Here is a 20,827-nt window from a genome sequence, read left to right as displayed (position 1 = left end):
GATTTTGTAAGTTTATTCAAAATCATAGTGGAAACTCTCAAGCGGGATTTGCTTGGGAACTGGATGTACACCGGATTGGTGGAACCAGTATAAAACTTTGTGTTTGTGTTTGTGAATTTCTAAGATTGCCATTTTTCTTTGCAATTTATAATCTACTTTGCATAAATTTTAAAAGAATACTATTCACCCCCCCTCTAGTGTTCTAATGTATCTATTTCAGATCCTACAAAAAGATCATATTTGCATTAAGGAAGAAACTTAAATCTTTTAATTAATTCCAACATAATGCGGCAAACCAGTCATCCAAAAGATACCAAAAACCTACCCAAACCTTCAGCCGCCGCTACTGCATGAGGCAATAAACAATACCAAAATAGGACATGATCTATTACCCAAACCTTCAGCCGCCGCTACTGCATGAGGCAATAAACAATACCAAAATAGGACATGATCTATCCTTCGTTTGCTCACCCACTAACAATTGAGAGCTTTCTAAAAGTCCAGTAGCACTGCACACTTGCCGACAAAATGATTAAAATAAAAATAGAAAGCTGTCTTTAGCATATTTATTATGTCTCTATACCTAAAAGAGCATCTAAGTAATTGATGTTCATATTACAGTAAATATTACAAAATATATTATATAAATAGTAAATCAAATCCGGTTATCTGGAATCAAAGTTACTGTTTATACTGTAGTATTTACTATAATATAAATTATAAACAGAAAATCAAACGTATTCATCCGTACTTGAAGTTACTATTCATACTATAATATTTTATTGTATCATAAACAGTAAAGCAAATCAAATATATTAAATATTGGACCATTTTTAAATATAGAGGAATAGATATGAATTCTAAAGTAAATATATTAAAACTCAGATCATTCTTTAAATATAGAAGAATAGATATGATACCTAATTTTTAGTATATAATTATTAAATTAAATGTATTTAGACTGAGAGGGAGAGAAGAGAGAAGTTCAAACTATAGTGCTTATTAAAATAGGGGGCATGTGCATGGTACGGGCTGCACAGTGCACACTATTGCATATATAAATTGCTTTTCTCCTCAAGATCTGAGCATTAACGGAAGCAATAATCTTCTTTAGCTATACAACTCTAATATGTCTTCTTCCTCTTCAGCCAATGATTTCTATCTCAACAAGAACCTGTTGAGGACTGATGCTCTTCATGAGGTTTCTATCTCTACTCTCACTAATTTTTTTAGTACATTTCTTGTTTTCTTTATCTCATTAGAATCTTTACCTTGTTTGATTTTTTGTAGTACATATTAGAGACGAGTGTTTACCCAAGAGAGCATGAGTTACTTAAAGGATTGAGGGAGGAGACTGTCAAAGTACATGAAAGGTAATTAAAGTTTACTTTTGATTATTAATTACCCAGTATTTTGATTATTGACTAAGTTTTCCGACTAAAAGTAAATTATTGCAATATCGGATCAGGTCTTTTATGGGAGTGCCTCCTGATGAAGGGTTGCTTCTATCTATGCTGTTGAAGCTCATGAATGCAAAGAAAGCTATTGAAGTTGGGGTTTTCACTGGATATTCCCTTCTCACTACAGCCTTGGCTTTGCCAGAGGATGGAAAGGTAGACAATTATTTTATTTTATTTTATTTATTTATGTTTTAATGTATTGTGGGATCAAGTAAATTGTGATAGCAATTAAATAGTTCAATGTAACATTTTCTAGAGTTGGAGGTTATTCCCCCTTACTTTTCAGAAAGAGTCCGGATGAGATTAGAGATCTTGGTCTAATCTCATTTTATTAAGATTCCGAAATGAGAAGATCATATATCTAAGTAAGTTATATATGTGTACATCGTCAGAATTATAATTAGAAAGAAAAGAATAAAATTCAAACATGGAGATTAATTAGTTGGTGATTATAGTAGATGGATCTCTGTAGCATGCAACTCCATCTAATAGAATCACAACTTGAGGAAGATCCGAAGATGTTTTAAAAGTTTATTTCTCTAATGCTAGATTTTCCAAAAAAAAAAAAGAACCAACTATTTTTGGATCTATATCTGCCAATTGTAAATTGTAAGGTTTTTTTCGAACTTTTTGTTGCAATTTGCGATGTGGTCAGTTTATTGCAACTCGAAATCAGTTGGGTGATATTAATACAATTTGCTGATGGCTGTTACATCAGCCTATATTTAGTTTTTTTTATTTTTGTATATACAGTTCAAAAAACCCAAAACTTATTTATTTATCTCGCATAGTTGCATTGATGGTTGAGATCAAACAATATGTACGCTGATAAAATGGGTAAATTACACATAACCCCAAGAATTTTCAGCATTTTCGTAGATAAACGCCATAAATTAGAGCAAAAAACACAAAAATGTATTTTGAAAGTTATTGGGGGTTTAGTGTAATTTACCCAAAAGATATTGGGGGTTTTCTGCAAAAGTTATTGGGGGTTTAATGTGATATTGAAAGTTATTGGGGGTTTATTCTAAAATGCTAAAAAATCTTCGGAATTTAGTGTAATGTAGGGTTTACTCTAAAATGCTAAAATATCTTGGGAATTTAGTGTAATTTACCCATGTTAGGATAAAATTTGTGGTTATTGAGAATAGACCCTATGTACTATCACCACTTGCGGATGGACCCCTTGCAGTTTCATTGATGCGGATAGACCCTTCGTGCTATTTGGCCAAGTGGGATAGACCCACTGAGTGAACTATTTTTAATTCTTAACTGAGTCAAGAATGTCTATCCACACCAATAAAACTATAGACAGTCTATTTGCCATTAGGCGGTAGTACAGATCTATCTACAGTGAACCGTGAAATTTAACTTCCAATTGCAGTTACATTTCTTAGGATATTTGACTGCTTGTAGTTGGAGACTTAGAGCTGCAATATGCAAGGCTGTTCGGTTGATTTCCCAGAAAATTAAGCTATATATTAGCTTTCCAAGAAAACAAAACAAGAAATGATTTAAGCCCATTTCTTTCAAAAAAGGGTTGAAATCAATTTCCTTAAATGACGAGTCAAATCAACTAATCTTTTCCTTAAAAATGTGACCAACCAAACAATCCCTAACATCTTTGATTGCTTGTAGTTGGAACTGTATGCAGTTTTAACTATAGAGCAATCTGAAACATGGAATTTCATTTAAATATAATTTAGGATCTTTGTATATAGTTGGAAATATAAAAGGCGTAGGAACTTATTTACGAGCTGTATTGCATATGAAACATATTTAAAGGATTTATAGGAACTAAAAATATAAAAAGGGTTGACAGAATTTTGGAGACTCACATCTCAAGCTTGTTTTCAGGTAAACTTTTGAGTTACTTGTTTTCAGTTATTTGCCTTTGAATTGGTACTCACATCTCAAGCTCAACTTTGAAGTTCTGGGTCTTCAAAGATAATTGTATTCATGTTTGTGAGATGCATTAATTACAGCTCATGATATCTAATATTTTTGTAGATAACGGCGATTGACGTAGACAAGTCAGCGTATGAGAAAGGTTTGCCATTTATTCAGAAAGCAGGAGTTGAACATAAGATAAATTTTATCGAATCAAAGGCACTTGCTGTTCTCGATAAATTGCTCGAAGAGGTAATGTATTAGTTTCCACAGATCTTTTTCTAGACCAATGTTAAACCTGGTATCCAGAGATTTCAGTAAAATTTATCTTTTTGATAGTTAAAAATTCTTTAAAAAAAGATAGTAAAAAATGGTCCATATCTTTCCTGAAATTTCTCTGCTGAGTGAAGTGGATGAGATCTGAACAATAGGGAGAAACACTCACATCTTGCAGACAATAGAGAGTATAATGTACATACTCAGTCACAGCGACTTCAATTTGCGGTTGATTTGTGTCTCACATTTGGCTCATTTACTACCTCACATCTTACAAACATATTAAAATTCCAATAAATTATTATTTGCTAGAAATAGTTCGAACGCATTGATTTTGGACAGTACGGATCAGGTTGGCAAACCCTGTACTTAACTTGGAGACTGGGGAAGCTATTCACGATAATGATAAAGTATCCAGTGGCCTTTTATCTATAAAATTAATTGGGCAACAAAACTCCTCTTAAGTTTGGCCATTTTTGAATCACACCCCCAAACTTTAGAAATTTCACTTAAACCCCCATTAGTTTTATCAGATAACCCCCTAACTAATACTATTAGATCTGATTGTGTATGTGAACCACATGTGTCAAATGACTAAAATGCCCGTGACGGAAAAACCCCTTTCATGTCCTCTTCAATAAATTTAAAGGTAGTCTTATAGGGGAAATAATTTTTATTAGTGATTAATTTAATTTAATAATAAGAGTAATAACTGAGAAGAGTATTTTGGTATTTTTATGAGGCCGTCCACCACACCATAGGAAAAGCTGAAGGGCACAAATCACTTGTAAATGAGAAGTGATGGAATTAAATATTTTTTCATGTGCTATACATCCTCCTCTTATTGGTGAGCGCCTAAGAATTTCTCGTCGTAGTGTGGGAGTGGTTTCGAAAATATAGTTCAGTTATCACTACTCGTTTTGTGAAATTTGCCCAATTTATGGTGCGGCAAAGGATTGTCTACGATTGGATTGGTGGATTTAGAGCTTTTAGATTTGTACATTGATCTAAATGTGAATAGCATTAGCGTCAATGGACTCACGCTAATAGCATCTTGAAAGTTGATGTACATACAGGGGAGATGACAATTCTAGTAAAACAAATTCAATGTAAGCCATTTATAGGTTGCATGTATCTGATACATTATATATAGCTATACTTTTCCTTCAATTCTGCACATAATTGACAAACAAATTGCAGCTGAAGGAAGACGAGCTCTATGACTTTGCGTTTGTCGACGCTGATAAAACAAGCTATGCAGATTACCACGAGCGACTAGTGAAGCTTGTCAGGATCGGTGGTCTCATTGCATATGATAACACTCTCTGGTATGGAACAGTAGCAGAACCAGAGAACCCCTCAATTCCTCCGAACGCCAAAATAATCAGGGAGGCTGCAATTAAGCTGAACAAGTCCTTAGCTGCAGATACTCGCATCGAGTTATCGCAGGTTTCCATCGGTGATGGCCTCACCCTCTGCAGGCGTATTGCGTAATTAATTTGTGTTGTTCTTGGTTCAATAAGATATGTACTTCAAATCGGATTGGAGTTGTTTGTGTTATGAAGTTGGCCAATGTTAGTGCGTTGCTTGAGTATGGAAGTTGTTCTCATAAATTCATTCCATACGTGTTGAACACTTTATCTGAGGGGCTGTTTGATTAATTTGCTTGGAAAGTCACCTGAGAGATGTGTTTCTTACTGTTGAGGCAAAATCTAGATGAAAGGTTTCTCAAATCGTCATTAATTTGTCCCCCCCCCCCCCCCCCCCCCCTCGCTCTCTCTCTCTCTACTACATCTTCTCTCTACTCTCTTCTTCTTAGTTTTTCTCCAACAATAGAAGAATATATTTAGGGAAACCAAAACCCTATCTCTAGCCTAACTTCCTAATTAGAATAGGATTCAAACTCATAATCTTGATGGAACCCAAACTCCTAATTATGATATATCTCTAACCCTATCTAATTCTCATGAAGTTCTACAAAGAATAAAAGACACAATCCCAATAATCTCCACCTTGGATTTGATTCCCAAACTCCCTTGAAGATATATCATCGTCGTCTTGAAACTTTGCCTCTCCCGCTAGAGTGTTCTATTTCTTTCGCACTTCAAATCGAAGCAGTCACTCCTAATCAGCACACCTGCACTCCAACTGGTTGTCTCGTGACCCTCACTATCATCTGCTTCACCGTGGCGCCTCCACATCTCTTGTGTGAACCAATAGATCTTCGCCACCTCCGACAATAAAAGCAAATCAATCATGTTTGTCCTCCCAACTTGAGCCTAACAATAGTCACCCCCTACTTGTAGTCCTTGTGTTCCACCTACATCGCTCGTCTCGAATCATATCGGTGCACCTCTCCTACTCCACACTACGAGCCGGATGCCTCTATCTTCTCCATCACTTACCTTGGACTGAATATGAGCGCTCATCGTCTTCAAGTCCAATGTCACAATCTCCATCTCCCTGTGCGTCACTCGGCCGTGCCCGCTTGCAAACTCCACCTAATATAACACTATCCTCCTCGAGTCTGCACACCAATCAACTCCTGCTCCTTATCTATCATCAGATTTGTCTTGCCGTTAAATAGCAGATTATCAAACTTCGGATCCGAAGAAGTTATTATCCTCTAACCACAATTAAAATTAAAATCAGTCACTGTAGAGATTGAATTTGATAAAACCAACGTCAAAAATAAACCCAGCACGTTCAAAAACCTTAGGAACGATTCCTAGATCACCAAAATCCGCCTCTAAATCCTCGATCAAAATACAAATCAATCTCAACCGTCGGATCTGCGCGAACAGTCTCCCGCGCCGCTATAGTGTCTCTGCTATAGTATCCCACGGCCACTACAGTATACCGCTGCAACAATATTTTTTTCTTTTCATCTTGATTCTTGTAACACTGATCTTCAATCTTGCACGACGTCGTCTTCTATCTTGCAAATTCGCTCCCGGATCCATCACCATCGCTCTGATACTACTTGTGAATTATTGTAACCCTAAGAGTTTGTTGAGGTTCTAGGAGTTCAAATCTCCAATACAAACTTCTTCTCACAAACCCTAGAAATTCTCTCTTTAAGTTCTCTACAAAAATTCTCTCTTTTCAAACCCTAAAACTGCCCCTCAAATATTAGCTCTTTCAATCTTATATAATCTCTAATAAATCAGGAAAGATATATCTAAATCATAGTAGAAGTTGGGGATGAAAGAAATCAAAGTAGGGGGAGGGGAAATGAGGAGAGAGGGGGAAATGAGAGAGGGATTTGGGAAAAAATCCCTCTCTCGGGCGCGGGCTGCCCAAATTTTTTGGGCACGCTTGCGCCCAATTTTTTTTTTCACTTTTGGGTTTTAGCGACGGAAATTTCTGTCGCTAAAACCCTTTTAGTGACGGAAATTTCCCGATAGAAAAATTCTGTCGGGAAATTTTCGTCGGAAAATTAATGGCGGAAATTTTCCGTCGCCAATAGTGAAGTTTCCGTCGGCAAAACTTTTTTGCAGACGGAAAAATAGCAACAGAAAATTCTGTCGCTATAACATGACTTATAGCGACGGAATTTTTCGTCGTTAAAGTCTCGTCGGCAATAATTCATTTTCTAGCTGTCACTTGATAAGTCCTCTAGATACGTCCTTGTTGGAACACTTCACCACAATAAGTTTTGCCCCCTCAAAAAGTATTAGACTCTCATTAAATCTTCAATAAATTTAGCAATTCTAGAAAACAGTCGAAATATTTTATTTTTCAACTTAACTTCCATAACGATGTAAGCCCATATATTACGTTGCCGTATAGATAATATTACATAAAAATAATAAAATAGTCATGGGGGTCAAATGAAAATACTCATAATGTTTTGAGCGTTTTCTGGAGTATGCAAAGCTTATTAGAGTTTTAGTAGAGATTCAAAATTTTAAACTTATAGGGGATTTAGTGAAATTTACATTTAAAATTAATATGAAGCTTCCTACTAATATGATCAACAAGCAAGTTTAAATTATTCGAAGTTATGGCTGACAGCTTAGTACGCAACCGCTATTCTTAAACCATTGCGATCTAAATATTGTTATTTATATTATACTAGTTTTGTGCACGTGCAATGCACGTAGTTAAATATCAAAATTTTTTTTTGATTATTTTCTTATTATAAAATAATTCAGATTCATTTTAAGTTAAAATCTATAAACATGGATTGTTACATTTGCCATAAATTTTATTTAAACATTTTTAAAATTTTAATGAAATAGACGATTAATTTTGAAAATCTCCTGGGGCTAGGAATAAACAACTAACAAGTTTGTAGTGGAAGATAGGGGAACATATTATATTCTTCAGTCGGTATTTTTTTGATAAATATAACTAATGTTAGTGCTAATTGAAGTGATTCATGGACGTTCTGAATTCCATTTGAAATGAAAACTGCTTGATTCTTTTGAAGAATATCTCTAAATTTTCTAATAGTTCTCCATACATAAATCTTTATAATTTTTTACCTAATAAATATTATTACCATTAGAGATCAATATTTATAAATTATAATTAATTAATGTTAAGCTATTATATTATAGTCTTTCATCAGTTTTCTGTGATTTAGTCTTCTATCAATTAACGATACTTATATATTTTTGGTGTTCTAACATATTGGTAAAATTATATGCAGTTACTTTAATTTATACAATAACATTAATTTTTAATCTATCATATATTTTTAAAATTTTTTAATTATTTAACTGGATATTTTTAATTTGTTATTATTACTATTTTTACCAGTATCAACTTGACTATTTTCAAATTCTAAAAAGGGATAGTAAACCTTAAATTATAAGTTATATTTATATATCTTAATGAAAAAATATCACACAATTACTCTTTTCTTTGCCAAGTTCTAAATTTTTAGCTTTTTATTTTGTGTAATTTTAAACTTTTGAGAGTATTTTGTCTAATTTTCAATTTTTTTTTTGCTTTTTTATGTAATACTTCATGTAATAAACTGATAGTATATATGGAGATGTTTCATATATTTTATTAATCTTATTTAAATTGATGAGCTATAGATAGTTCATGGGGTTTTAGGATATGATTAGTATAGATTATAATTTAAATTAAATATTTAAAATAGTACATTGTAATTTTGACTATGAAAAACTTTTCTTGAACTCGTGCTTTTAAATGGAGTATGATTTTTTATTTTCCTTAATTTTTTTATAATTTTGAGAATGGCTTTTGTCTCTTTAATTTGTTTGGTAGATTTTATAAATATTTCATCCACATTATGTACATTTGTTGGTCTACGTTGTTCCTGGGTTCGACTTTTGGGGTAGACATTATTTGTCTCATTAATTAATTTATTTTTTGCATATACGCCCTTCATTTTGTAGACATTTATAAATTTGGTATTTAATAATTTTATTTTTTTGTAGACATTTATAAATTTGGTATTTAATAATTTTATTTAGATTTACATTTCAATTTAAATTGTATCATTATCTTCAATAATTTTATTTAGATTTACATTTCAATTTAAATTGTATCATTATCTTCATACTATGTATATCCAATAAAAATCCATCAATTTATCAACTTACTCTTACTTAATAGAATAATATTTAAAATTTAAGGGTATTTTTGTCCACCAAAAGATTTTCCGAACTCGTGCTTTTAAAGGGAGTATGATGTTCTTCCTTTGTGTTGTGTTTTACCTGATTTTTTTTACAGTACGGAATAATCGCATAGCTAGATATGAGAGTTTTTAAGACTTGGATAATGCAATTTGACAAATACGACTTTAATGATTCTGCATGCGAAGTCATATGCCACATGCATTTTGCAAGATTGAATAGGAATACAAGCAATGGTTATTCAAAATTAATACTTTTATTCTCTAAAATAAATAAATAAATAAATGCTTTTCATAGAAAAAGATACTTCAACTCCTAATCCTTTTCAAACAATGTAGTCCACTAATTTTGTTCAGTCAAATATAGAAACCACTCTATATTTTTTTATAACTTTGGCTTTATACCATACTTGCTCCCCCAAAGCTATTTGATTTGTCTATTCTTACCCTTGAACTATTTGTAGTCTCTACATGCTCGCCTACACCACCTACAACTCGATAACGATTGGTCATTGACCGGTGATTTATGTGGAAGCAAGCGTAAATTAGGTATCCTCCTTTCTTTGTAAACCAATCGATCAACGGGCGATGTGGAAACTTGGAGAAATAACAAGTACAAACAAAAGAGAAAGAACAATATATTGCATAAAATAAAATAAGAGCATACAAACATGTGATGTGTGCGCTTCGGCGATCGTCTACATCCACGGGGAGAGATTTGAGTCTTCTTTATATCAGAAATTTACAATATATAATCTACTCTGGTGATCTCTATAGATTCTACAAAAAAAGAAACACTATCTCAATCTCATTAAACCCCTAGATTTCTTTCCTTACTTCTCTCTACTTCTATCTTACAATTTATTACTCTCATTGGCTTGGTACTTCTAACCCTAAACCTGGAAGATCTCTTTTAAGGCCTTAAAACTTAATGAGTGTTGCTACAGGGACCCCAAAATAGGGGACCCTGAGGGGGACATGTGAGGTGTCAGCCACTGGGGGCTTGATGCACTGTTCATGAATAGTGCATCAAGCCCCCAGGGGCTGACACCTCACATATCCCCTCAGGGGTCCCCTACTTTGGGGTCCCTCAGAAGTTTTCTAGAATGAATACATAACCCAATAGGAGTCCTTACCCAAATAGAATTACAAAACAGACCAAAATTAGGAACCAACAAAAGTTCCTGTCGGTCGAACCGGCTGGTCCCACTGCCTATTAATGTCATTTCGCCTCGTTTCACTTTCCGCTTCACTTTTCACTATTCTAACGTGATGCGGGGCTAAAATGCAAGGCTTTTTCCCAACATTACGTGCCCCTTCAAAGTTCAAACTATTAAATTTGTTCGTTATTTATCCCTGTTTTATGTTGCCTTCTAAACTATTAAATTCGCCATTGTTTACTATTTGAACAATCGAATTGAGTAGTTACTTACCACTTTTTATTTATTACTTTTTGATGTTTTCAAAATAATTTATGAGGGGAAGTGATAATTCCGAAGGGTAAGACGGGACTGAAATTTGTTTTTAAATGGCAAGTAAAGACAGACGCCTAAAAATTTTTACGGTTTTTCTATAGAGTGCCCTTGGGCACTCTATAAGAGAGGAGAAAGATAGAGAGAAATGAATGAAGAGATGATCCCAATGCAAATCAGGGGGCCCCCCTCCTCATTCATTTCTCTCTCTCTCTCTCCTCTCTTATAGAGTGCCCAAGGGCACTCTATAGAAAAACCAAAATTTTTATCAACCTCCTTTGGCAGCAATTTATTTTCAAAAGAGAAACATAATTGTAGGCAACTAGGCATCGCTAGCTCTCACTTACTTTTCTTTCTTGTCCATCTTTCCTCCTACGTACCTACTTAATGAAATTTGTTTGCTTTTTATATGATTCTACCGATTTTTCATAATTGTATAATCTACGTTTTTTCTTAAGAAAATTGTGTTATCCACATTTCATGTAATTGTTCTAACTTTATATTATAAATCTAATTTTCATATGGATCCATCTATCTTCATTTATGCTTCTTTTCGTAAGAATATTTCATAATAGAAAATGGTAAATAAGTTCAAGCGTTTGGCACTAAACCCCCAAAAAAAGTTTGGGACTCCTTCTATATTCTCATTAACTTTGGGATTTCCAAAAACTCCCAAATTGTTTTACTTTTTTTTACATTTGACTCCCATAACAACGCTAACCCATATTTTGATTTTCCAGACAGAGAATATCACATAAGCATCATAAAATAGTTATTGATGGTTAAGTGAGAAAATCAAAACATTTTGGGGAGTCCTGAATCAAGAAGAATTTTCTTTTAAGGAGGTGGGTTTGGTTCTTTTTTTTTTTTTGGTGGGGGCGGGGAGGGAAGTAGGGAGGGATCAACAAGTATCTATTTATGTTAAAAATAAAAATGTAATACCCAAGGTTATGTATGTTAGGTTGGAGGTGGATACCAACCTCCGACGACGGAGGAGCTCCGACGAGCTCCAGGTGAGCGCAGGCGAAGATGAAGGCAAGCTCGAGCAGTTGAGCTCGATCGACGAACGTGATGGTGGCAGATGGCGAATGCGACCCTCGGCTATGCGAACGCGACCCTCGCGTCGGGCGAACTCCGACCCCCGCGTTCAAGACACCGACCCCCGCGTCAGGCGCCCCGACGTCCGCGTCTTCGAGTAGCTGGCGACAGGCTGTCGCCAGCCCATCAAATTTCCGGCTATAAAAGTAGCCCCCCCGACCCCCTAGGGTTTTTGCTCCTCCTCCCCGACCTCTTTCTCTGGCGGCGGTGAAAAACCCCAAACGCAGTAAGCGTTCAACTCTCTTAAACGCAGCAGCGTTCATCCCCTTTAAATCGCAGCAGCGATTTTGATCTCCAGCTCTCAATCCGAGTATGAGGGGAGATAAAGATAGGGATTTTAAGAAGAGAGAGAAAAGAGAAGAGGGGTTTTATATTGTGGGTATTAACACTGTAGCTACAGTGTTTGTTTGAGGAATCTCAGTTTAGAGATTCGCTCTTGATTTGTAATTTCTTGTTAGATTAAATAAGAAATTGACTGTGTGGCTCCCGAGGACGTAGGCAGTTGCCGAACCTCGTAAATCTTGGTGTACTGTTCTCTATCTGCGTTTCTGTTGCATTAGGGGTTTAGGCGTTAAATTCCCAACAACTGGTATCAGAGCGTGAAACGATCTAGAGGAAGTCAGATTCAAGTGGGAGCCATGGCCGCAGATGAGGGAAGTGAGAATAGAAAAGTTTGATGGATCAGATTTTGGATTCTGGAAAATGCAGATAGAGGATTATCTGTATCAGAAAATCTGTATCAACCTCTCTCGGGGAAGAAGCCGGAGGGTATGAAGGAAGAAGATTGGAATCTTCTGGACAGAAAAGCCCTCGGGTTATTCGTTTGACGTTAACCGCGCAATGTTTCTTTTAACATTGCAAATGAGAAGACCACGAGCGGTCTTATGGCAGCACTCTCCGAAATATGTATGAGAAGCCATCAGCCGCAAATAAAGTTCATTTAATGCGGCGGTTATTCAATCTGAAAATGGCGGAAGGCGCGTCAGTAGCACAACACCTCAATGAACTTAATACGGTTACAACCCAATTGAGTTCAGTTGAGATTGAGTTTGATGAAGAAGTTCGGGCGTTGATATTGTTGTCTTCCCTACCAGAGAGTTGGAACGCTACAGTCACGGCAGTGAGTAGCTCATCAGGAAAGAAAAAGTTAAAGTTCGACGACGTTCGTGATCTGGTTCTCAGTGAGGAGATCCGACGGAGAGAGTCGGGTGAAGCTACAACCTCTTCAGTATTGCATACAGAGTCAAGAGGTAAAAGTTCCACCAAAGGAGATGGATCAGATGATAGGAGATCCAAATCCAGAAATCCCAACAGTTCGAAGGCTATCGAGTGTTGGAAGTGCGGAAAAACCGGGCACTACAAGAATCAGCGCAGGAGTGCACGGGAGGAGTGGGAGGCAAATGCAGATGTGAATGTTGCCTCCACCTCAGGAGGAGATGATGCGCTGATATGCTCTTTGGAGAGCAAGGAGGAGTCTTGGGTGTTGGACTCGGGAGCATCATTCCATGCTACTTCTCAGAAAGAATTCCTCGAGAAGTATATCCCCGGAAACCTTGGAAATGTATATCTTGGTGACGATCAAGCATGTGCCATTATTGGCAAAGGTGTAGTGAAGATTAAGCTGAATGGGTCAGTATGGGAGCTGAAGGATGTCAGGTATATTCCCGACCTGAAGAGGAACTTAATCTCAGTAAGCCAGCTGGCTAGTGAAGGCTACACGACATACACCACAACCTTCCATGGAGATGATTGGAAGATCTCAAAGGGCGCAATGACGATTGCCCGAGGCAAGAAGACTGGTACCCTGTATATGACAGCAGGTGCACGTTGTTCGATCTCAGTTGCGGCAGGCAATGAGACTTCAAAGCTGTGGCACCAGAGACTCGGTCATATGAGTGAAAAGGGGATGAAGATTATGCACACAAAGAGAAAACTCCCAGGTTTACAATCAGTAGAGATTGATGTGTGTGAAGAATGCATACTTGGAAAGCAGAAGAGAGTTAGCTTTCAGGCAAGTAGCAGACCCCCCAGGAAGCAGAAGCTAGAGCTTGTTCACTCGGATGTTTGGGGACCAACAACCACCGCGTCGATTGGTGGGAAACACTATTTCGTGACTTTTATTGATGATCACTCTCGGAAAGTATGGGTCTACTTTCTGAAGAAAAAGTCAGAAGTGTATGAGGCTTTCAGAAGATGGAAAGCCATGGTCGAGAAAGAGACCGGTTTGAGGGTAAAGAAACTCAGAACAGACAATGGTGGTGAGTATGAAGACACCAGATTCAAGAAGTTCTGCTATGAGCACGGTATCAGAATGGAGAGGACCGTGCCCGGCACGCCTCAGCACAATGGTGTGGCTGAGCGCATGAATAGAACGTTGACAGAGAGAGCCAGAAGCATTCAGATGCAGTCAGGTCTACCGAAGCAGTTCTGGGCAGAAGCAGTCAACACAGCAGCCTTCTTGATCAACCGAGGTCCATCGGTTCCATTGGAGCACAGAATACCAGAGGAGGTATGGTGCGGAAAGGAGGTAACCCTCTCACATCTCAAAGTTTTCGGTTGTGTAGCTTATGTGCATATAAGTGATCAAGGCAGGAATGAGCCTGATCCCAAGTCTAAGAAATGCACATTCATCGGGTATGGTGAAGACGAGTTCGGCTACCGCATTTGGGACAACGAAAACAAGAAGGTGATCAGGTGCAGAGATGTGACATTCAACGAGAAGGTGATGTACAAGGACATGCACAAGACAGATGACGGTGACTCAGAGATCGAGTCAACATTTGTAGATGCAGATGATGTCCAAGATAACCTCTCGGAAGAACCCAATGCAGAAGGTCCTTAGCCAGAAGAGCCTGTTGGACAGAACGGTGCGCAGGAGCCCGACGCACCAGCTCCGATATTGAGGAAAACCACTCGTCCTCCTGTGCCTAACAGCAGATACATGAATTATATGTTGCTGACAAATGGAGGAGAGTCTGAAAGCTTTGATGAAGCTTGTCAGAGTGGAGATGCGAGCAAGTGGGAGTTTGCTGCGAAAGAAGAGAAGAAATCTCTGATCTCCAACCAGACATGGGGACTAGCTGAGTTGCCCATGGGGAAGAAGGCACGTCACAACAAGTGGGTGTATCGAGTGAAAAAGGAGCAGAATGGTTCCAGAAGATACAGAGCCCGACGAGTTGTCAAAGGATTTCAACAGAATATCCAAGGAAGAAAGGATCCAGCGGATATGTTGACAAAGGCAGCGACCTTTCAGAAACTAGATTTGTGTGCAACTTCAGTTGGCCTTCATACATAGATGTGCGAACGCGACCCTCACGTCGGGCGAACTCCGACCCCCGCGTTCAAGACACCGACCCCCGCGTCAGGCGCCCCGACGTCCGCGTCTTCGAGTAGCTGGCGACAGGCTGTCGCCAGCCCATCAAATTTCCGGCTATAAAAGTAGCCCCCCCGACCCCCTAGGGTTTTTGCTCCTCCTCCCCGACCTCTTTCTCTGGCGGCGGTGAAAAACCCCAAACGCAATAAGCGTTCAACTCTCTTAAACGCAGCAGCGTTCATCCCCTTTAAATCGCAGCAGCGATTTTGATCTCCAGCTCTCAATCCGAGTTTGAGGGGAGATAAAGATAGGGATTTTAAGAAGAGAGAGAAAAGAGAAGAGGGGTTTTATATTGTGGGTATTAACACTGTAGCTACAGTGTTTGTTTGAGGAATCTCAGTTTAGAGATTCGCTCTTGATTTGTAATTTCTTGTTAGATTAAATAAGAAATTGACTGTGTGGCTCCCGAGGACGTAGGCAGTTGCCGAACCTCGTAAATCTTGGTGTACTGTTCTCTATACCGCGTTTCCGTTGTATTAGGGGATTTAGGCGTTAAATTCCCAACAATGTAAGCCAAGGCCCACAATTATATTTCCTCTAGCAATCTTTGTTTATACGCCCATCTACTTCTTAGTTAAATTTTTTTCCTTAAAAGGCCCAGCTAGCTTTAAAGGAAGGGGGAAAAAAAAAGAAAACCCAACTCCACAAATGTAATTGCCCAAATCCCTCTATTGCAGAAATATCTCATGAAGTGGGGAAACGACAGGAAAAAAAAAACAAATCTGAAATTAAATCCCTCAAATCTTGGAAATCTCTATTGGGGATTTCAATATCCCCGCCTATTACGATCTGTGCAACTCGGAAGCCAACCATAATTGATAAGATATAAAACAACCACAATCAAGAAGGAAGAACACCAAGATTTACGTGGTTCGGTCGACCAACTTCGACATACGTCCACGGGCAACAATACGAGAAATCCACTATGTATTAGGGAGAACTACAAGAGGAACCACTCAACTCTCGTCTCTCAACATCACATACATAATCAACTCTCATATTATCTCCAAAGCCCTCTCCTTATAATCTTTTGAACGGACAAAGACTGTGAAACCCTCTCCCAATGTTGTAATCTTTTGCACGGACAAAGACTACAAAACCCTTGCCTCTCGCACATCTGCTAACACTAGATTACAAGAATATTGGCTCTCTCATCTGCATGGTTTTTTCTCCAACAATAAAAGAATATATATAGGGAAACCAAAACCCTATCTCTAGCCTAACTTCCTAATTAGAATAGAATTCAAAATCCTAATCATGATGAGACCCAATCTTCTAATCATGATAGATTTCTAACCCTATCTAATTCTCATAAAGTTATACAAAGAATCAAAGGCATAATCTTGTAATCTTATCTCGATTAAATGAACTCTCCTTCTAAACCCTTTTATCTTCTCTACCAATTCTCTACATCTGATCTGAAAAAAAAGAGAAGAAGAAGGAGAGAAGGCATCAATTATAGCTTGAAGAGTGAAGGAGGACGTTTGATTTGGGATTTTTCTTGGGGTTGGTGTTCAGAGTCGCTACTAGGCAAATTGGCAAACATTTCTTATCTTTTAATTCTTTTATTTTCATGATCCCTTATTTAAACACTAGTGTTTCTTTATAGAAATCACAGTGAATAGATTGTAGTTAGTTTCATCATATTTTTTTAGTGCCGTGGAACAATCGTTCCTTTATGCAAGCATTTTTCTCACTCTTTTCTTTGCCTCAAACTTACATTTCACTTGAATTATGTTTATGCATAGCGTTCATGTTTGGATTTGGTTCCTGTTCCCCCAAAAGTCCTAAGATTTCATATATACATATGACCAGAACTTAAAACTAATGTCAAATAATTGTATGATAATTTCTCTTTTAAATATTGTATATTAGATTTGCATGTGTACAGGGACTGTTTGGTTCCCTGTTTTTGAGGGAAATGCTCTCTTGAAAGCTTACCAAAAGTGTCAAAAGTGTCACTTTTTGGCAGGCTTTCAGCCAAAATCTTCTTTTTTTAGAGGTGATTTTGGCTGAAAGCCTGCCAAAAAGTGTCAATTTTGACACTTTTGACAGGCTTTCAAGAGAGTCTTTCCCTCAAAAACAGGGAACCAAACAGCCCCTTATTGCTTATGATTCATAGAAAAGCTTGACATGAATAGGTTCCTACTTGTAGATCCTTAGGTATTTCGCTGTACCTTTGAAGCTGTTGTTACAAATTTTAATGATTTGGTGCATTGGTTACTCTGGGCAATATGAAACAATGTCGTTCGGTTGATTTAAGCTCTTACTCATAGATTAATGGTTATATTTTGTGAGTTACGTGTTTAATTTTTTTGGAAATATAAATAAAAAAGGTTTTATACTCTTAAATATTTGTTTTTTTGAAATTTTGTAGTATTTATTTCATCCAATAGTGAACTTTAAAACATACGGACCTTAAGATGTACGATCATGCCTTTGAAATCCTAGTTTATGTTAGTTTTAAAAGAAAGTACATGTAGGCCTTGATAATATTATTTCTCTAAAATGATAAAATTTTCCTCAATTAGTATCTTTCTTTTTCTTTGAAATTCTTACATTTTTTATGGGTTTTTTGTTGCTAAAGAAAAAATATTTACTTAATGGTTTGAATTGTTTATTACTAAATTAGTTTGTACCTAACATTTTCCCTCTTTGAAATAATAATATTGGTATCAATTGATATTTTCGGTCATATATTTTGTACAACAGAGTTGATAGTTTTTTCAGAGTCTTTTAACAAAGACTACTTATCTTAAGAATATCTGGTTTATTTAGTTACCATAAATTTCGGTAGTAGTATGTACATGAGGTAGCTTTTGGGCGCGTAGTTAGATAGCTTGTTTTCGGTGCAATGGTCTGTGGTTCGATCCCTTGAACCATTCATTTTCTTTTTTTTTCTGCTTATAGTTCCTAGGCTCACTAAAATCAGATTTGTTTGCTCTATAAATCATTTCAATTGGTCATGTCTTTTTGTCATTCAAACACTTCATTTTTACTATTAGTTTGCTTACTAGTTTTAAGCTTATATTATTTTAGTGAACTTGTCAGCTCATACTGTGAACCTTGTTATACATTGAAATAGATTATGTGGTTGTTTGTTGGAAAATTTGCAGTAAAAAGACAATGAAAGAAAAATTTGACTTGTATTTCTCTCAAAATCAATTACAATTTGGATTCCGATTACAAAAGAGAGGAGAACGAATTTGACTCTCCCCTTTGTTTAAAACCGGGTTCTTCACGGTGGCGATGAGATGCCTTCCTCGAATGCTCGCGTCGAGTTTGCTTCTCGTTGACGATCCGAACGTCTTGATTCACTGGAACGTGGTCTTCTCCTCACGATTTGACGCTGTGGAGAACTTACGTGGCAAGTTTTGAAAATAACTCTTAACGAGTTGATAACTCTGAACGAGTTTTAGAAGAACTTGCAGAGCAAGTTTTGAACTCTGATCGAGTTGATAACTCTGAACGAGTTTTAGAAGAACTTGCAGAGCAAGTTTTGAACTCTGATCGAGTTGATAACTCTGAACGAGTTTGAACTCTTGAAAAAGAGTTGATTTGAACCGAAAGTCGGTTATAAGCCAAGGGAATGCTCCTGTGGTCGATCGTTGCTGAGGATGAACGTCGATCTCCCCCTTGCTCCCAAAAAGAAGAATCCAAGAGCCCAAATGTGCCAGCCTTTTGACCGAATATCCCTTTGTTGATCAGAGAAAATTCGATCTTTTAACTCAATTGAGTTTCTGGTATTTATAGGGGATTAAGGGTGGTAACTACCCCCTTAATCTGCTCTTAAGTGGGGCGAAAATCCCTCAAATCGTGGGGAAAAACAGTTCCTGGAACTGTTCATTACGTGCTTTGAACGAGTCAAACGCTGAAAAATAGCGTTCAGGGCCCGAACTCTGCGTTTTTAGACTAAAAACGCAGAGTTGGGCCTATTCTGGTGGCTGAACGCACTGGCCGCGCAGCGTGATGAACTCTGAGACGCAGAGTTGGGATGTTTTAGGCTGAAAACGCACAATTCGTGCTGTAAACGCACAGTTGGGCCGTAAACGCACAGTTGGCCTGTTTCAGGCTAAAAACGCACAGTTGAGCCCATAAACGCACAGTTGGCCTGAAAACGCACAGTTGACCTGTTTAAAGGCTGAAAACGCACAGTTTGTGCTGTTTCAGAGATGAACTCTGCGTTTTAGGCTGAAAACGCAGAGTTGGGCATGTTTAAAGGCTGAAAACGCACAGGTTGTGCTGTTTTAGAGATTAACTCTGCGTTTTGATGTTGAAAACGCAGAGTTGAGCCTGTTTTAGAGATTAACTCTGCATTTTGATGTTGAAAACGCAGAGTTGAGCCTGTTTTAGGCTGAAAACGCACAGTTCGTGCTGTTTTAGAGATTAACTCTGCGTTTTGATGTTGAAAACGCAGAGTTGAGCCTGTTTTAGGCTGAAAACGCACAGTTCGTGCTGTTTTAGAGATTAACTCTGCGTTTTAATGTTGAAAACGCAGAGTTGAGCCTGTTTTAGGCTGAAAACACACAGTTCGTGCTGTTTTAGAGATTAACTCTGCGTTTTGATGTTATAACGCTGGTTCGACCTGTGCGCTTTGACTCTGTAATGCAGAGACGAACCTTAGGCGGGCTTGGCGAGCTTCAGGCTAAGTCCAATGTTCTGACGAAGTCCAGTCTTGCAGACGGACTTCAGAACATAACTTGCTACGAAGAACAGGTCATAACTTTCAAACCGTACGTCGGAATTGGACGAATTATATATGAAAATCGGCTATCTCGACGAGAGGTTTCATCTTTTCTTTAAACGTACTACTTACACTTACAAGTGCACAATTTTTTCATTTTTCATGCTTGTTGGGAGTTTTCTGACTACCCTAGGGTTTGCGTACCCCAAATTCGAGGACTGTTCCTTCTTCGCAAGATCGAGAGTATTTTGAGGAGCAGGATCGGCGGCAGTGATAACCAATTCTCCTATCAGTTCTTCAGTTTCATTTGGTTAGGTAATTATTTAATTCATACCCTTTTTCTTGAGCCACATGTGACCTTCTTGACTATGATGTAATTATCTTACCCTTTTCTATTCTGTATAGTTTTGGACTTGTAGTTGAACTCTGCCTTTCTGGAGATTTTTTATCTATATATTTTCTTTTGTTATCTTAGTTACATGCTTGGTAGTGTAGTTTTGGTTGTTTGTCTGAATATAGGATGATCTAGAGGTGTGAATATGGTCGAGTGGTTGCATTGCCGGCTGAGTCATGTTCCAAATGTTTACATTTTAAAACCGGAGCGTGACAAAGAATATAATATTATAAAATTATAGGACCAAAGGTTGCAGATGATACACTTTATTTGCTCCACTTAACTTTGATTGTTGAAAAGTTAAATGAAGTTTACTTTTATGGGCTACTTTAATTTGTTACTAACTTATTTAATATTTTTAGACAGGTTTAGAATCCAATTTTTAAATTTATGGGGGATAGATTATAAATTTTACAAGGATTTATATGCAATTTAGAAATTTTGTAGGGTGCAACTGCAACCCACCACTATCTTTTTTGAATCCACCCCTGATTTTGGCATTTTATGAAATTTCTAAAGTTATTGGGGATTAAATGAGAGTTTCATAACTTTTGGGGGTTAAGCAT

The 20,827-nt window shown here is 37.3% G+C and overlaps 1 protein-coding gene across 1 annotated transcript; it reads left to right on the top strand.

The window, feature by feature from the left end:
• Window positions 1,044-5,310, top strand: LOC109830129 (flavonoid 3',5'-methyltransferase-like). The gene is made up of 5 exons (XM_020397289.1): window positions 1,044-1,201; window positions 1,291-1,373; window positions 1,469-1,613; window positions 3,471-3,602; window positions 4,827-5,310. The coding sequence occupies exons 1-5, from the start codon at window positions 1,130-1,132 to the stop codon at window positions 5,118-5,120; spliced, it is 726 nt and encodes a 241-aa protein (XP_020252878.1). The 5' UTR covers window positions 1,044-1,129; the 3' UTR covers window positions 5,121-5,310.

This window comes from Asparagus officinalis, chromosome 2 (genome assembly GCF_001876935.1).
Source record: "Asparagus officinalis chromosome 2, Aspof.V1, whole genome shotgun sequence".
Taxonomy (NCBI): domain Eukaryota; kingdom Viridiplantae; phylum Streptophyta; class Magnoliopsida; order Asparagales; family Asparagaceae; genus Asparagus; species Asparagus officinalis.
The sequence above is the reverse complement of the archived record's forward strand: the minus strand, read 5'-3'. Positions and strand labels throughout refer to the sequence as shown.

Excerpts from the sequence above, each read along its gene's own strand:
- LOC109830129 (XM_020397289.1), top strand. The coding sequence starts at position 1,130 with ATGTCTTCTTCCTCTTCAGCCAATGATTTCTATCTCAACAAGAACCTG. Across the intron at positions 1,202-1,290 it reads GGACTGATGCTCTTCATGAG|TACATATTAGAGACGAGTGT; the intron begins GTTTCTATCTCT and ends GATTTTTTGTAG. Across the intron at positions 1,614-3,470 it reads CTTTGCCAGAGGATGGAAAG|ATAACGGCGATTGACGTAGA; the intron begins GTAGACAATTAT and ends ATATTTTTGTAG.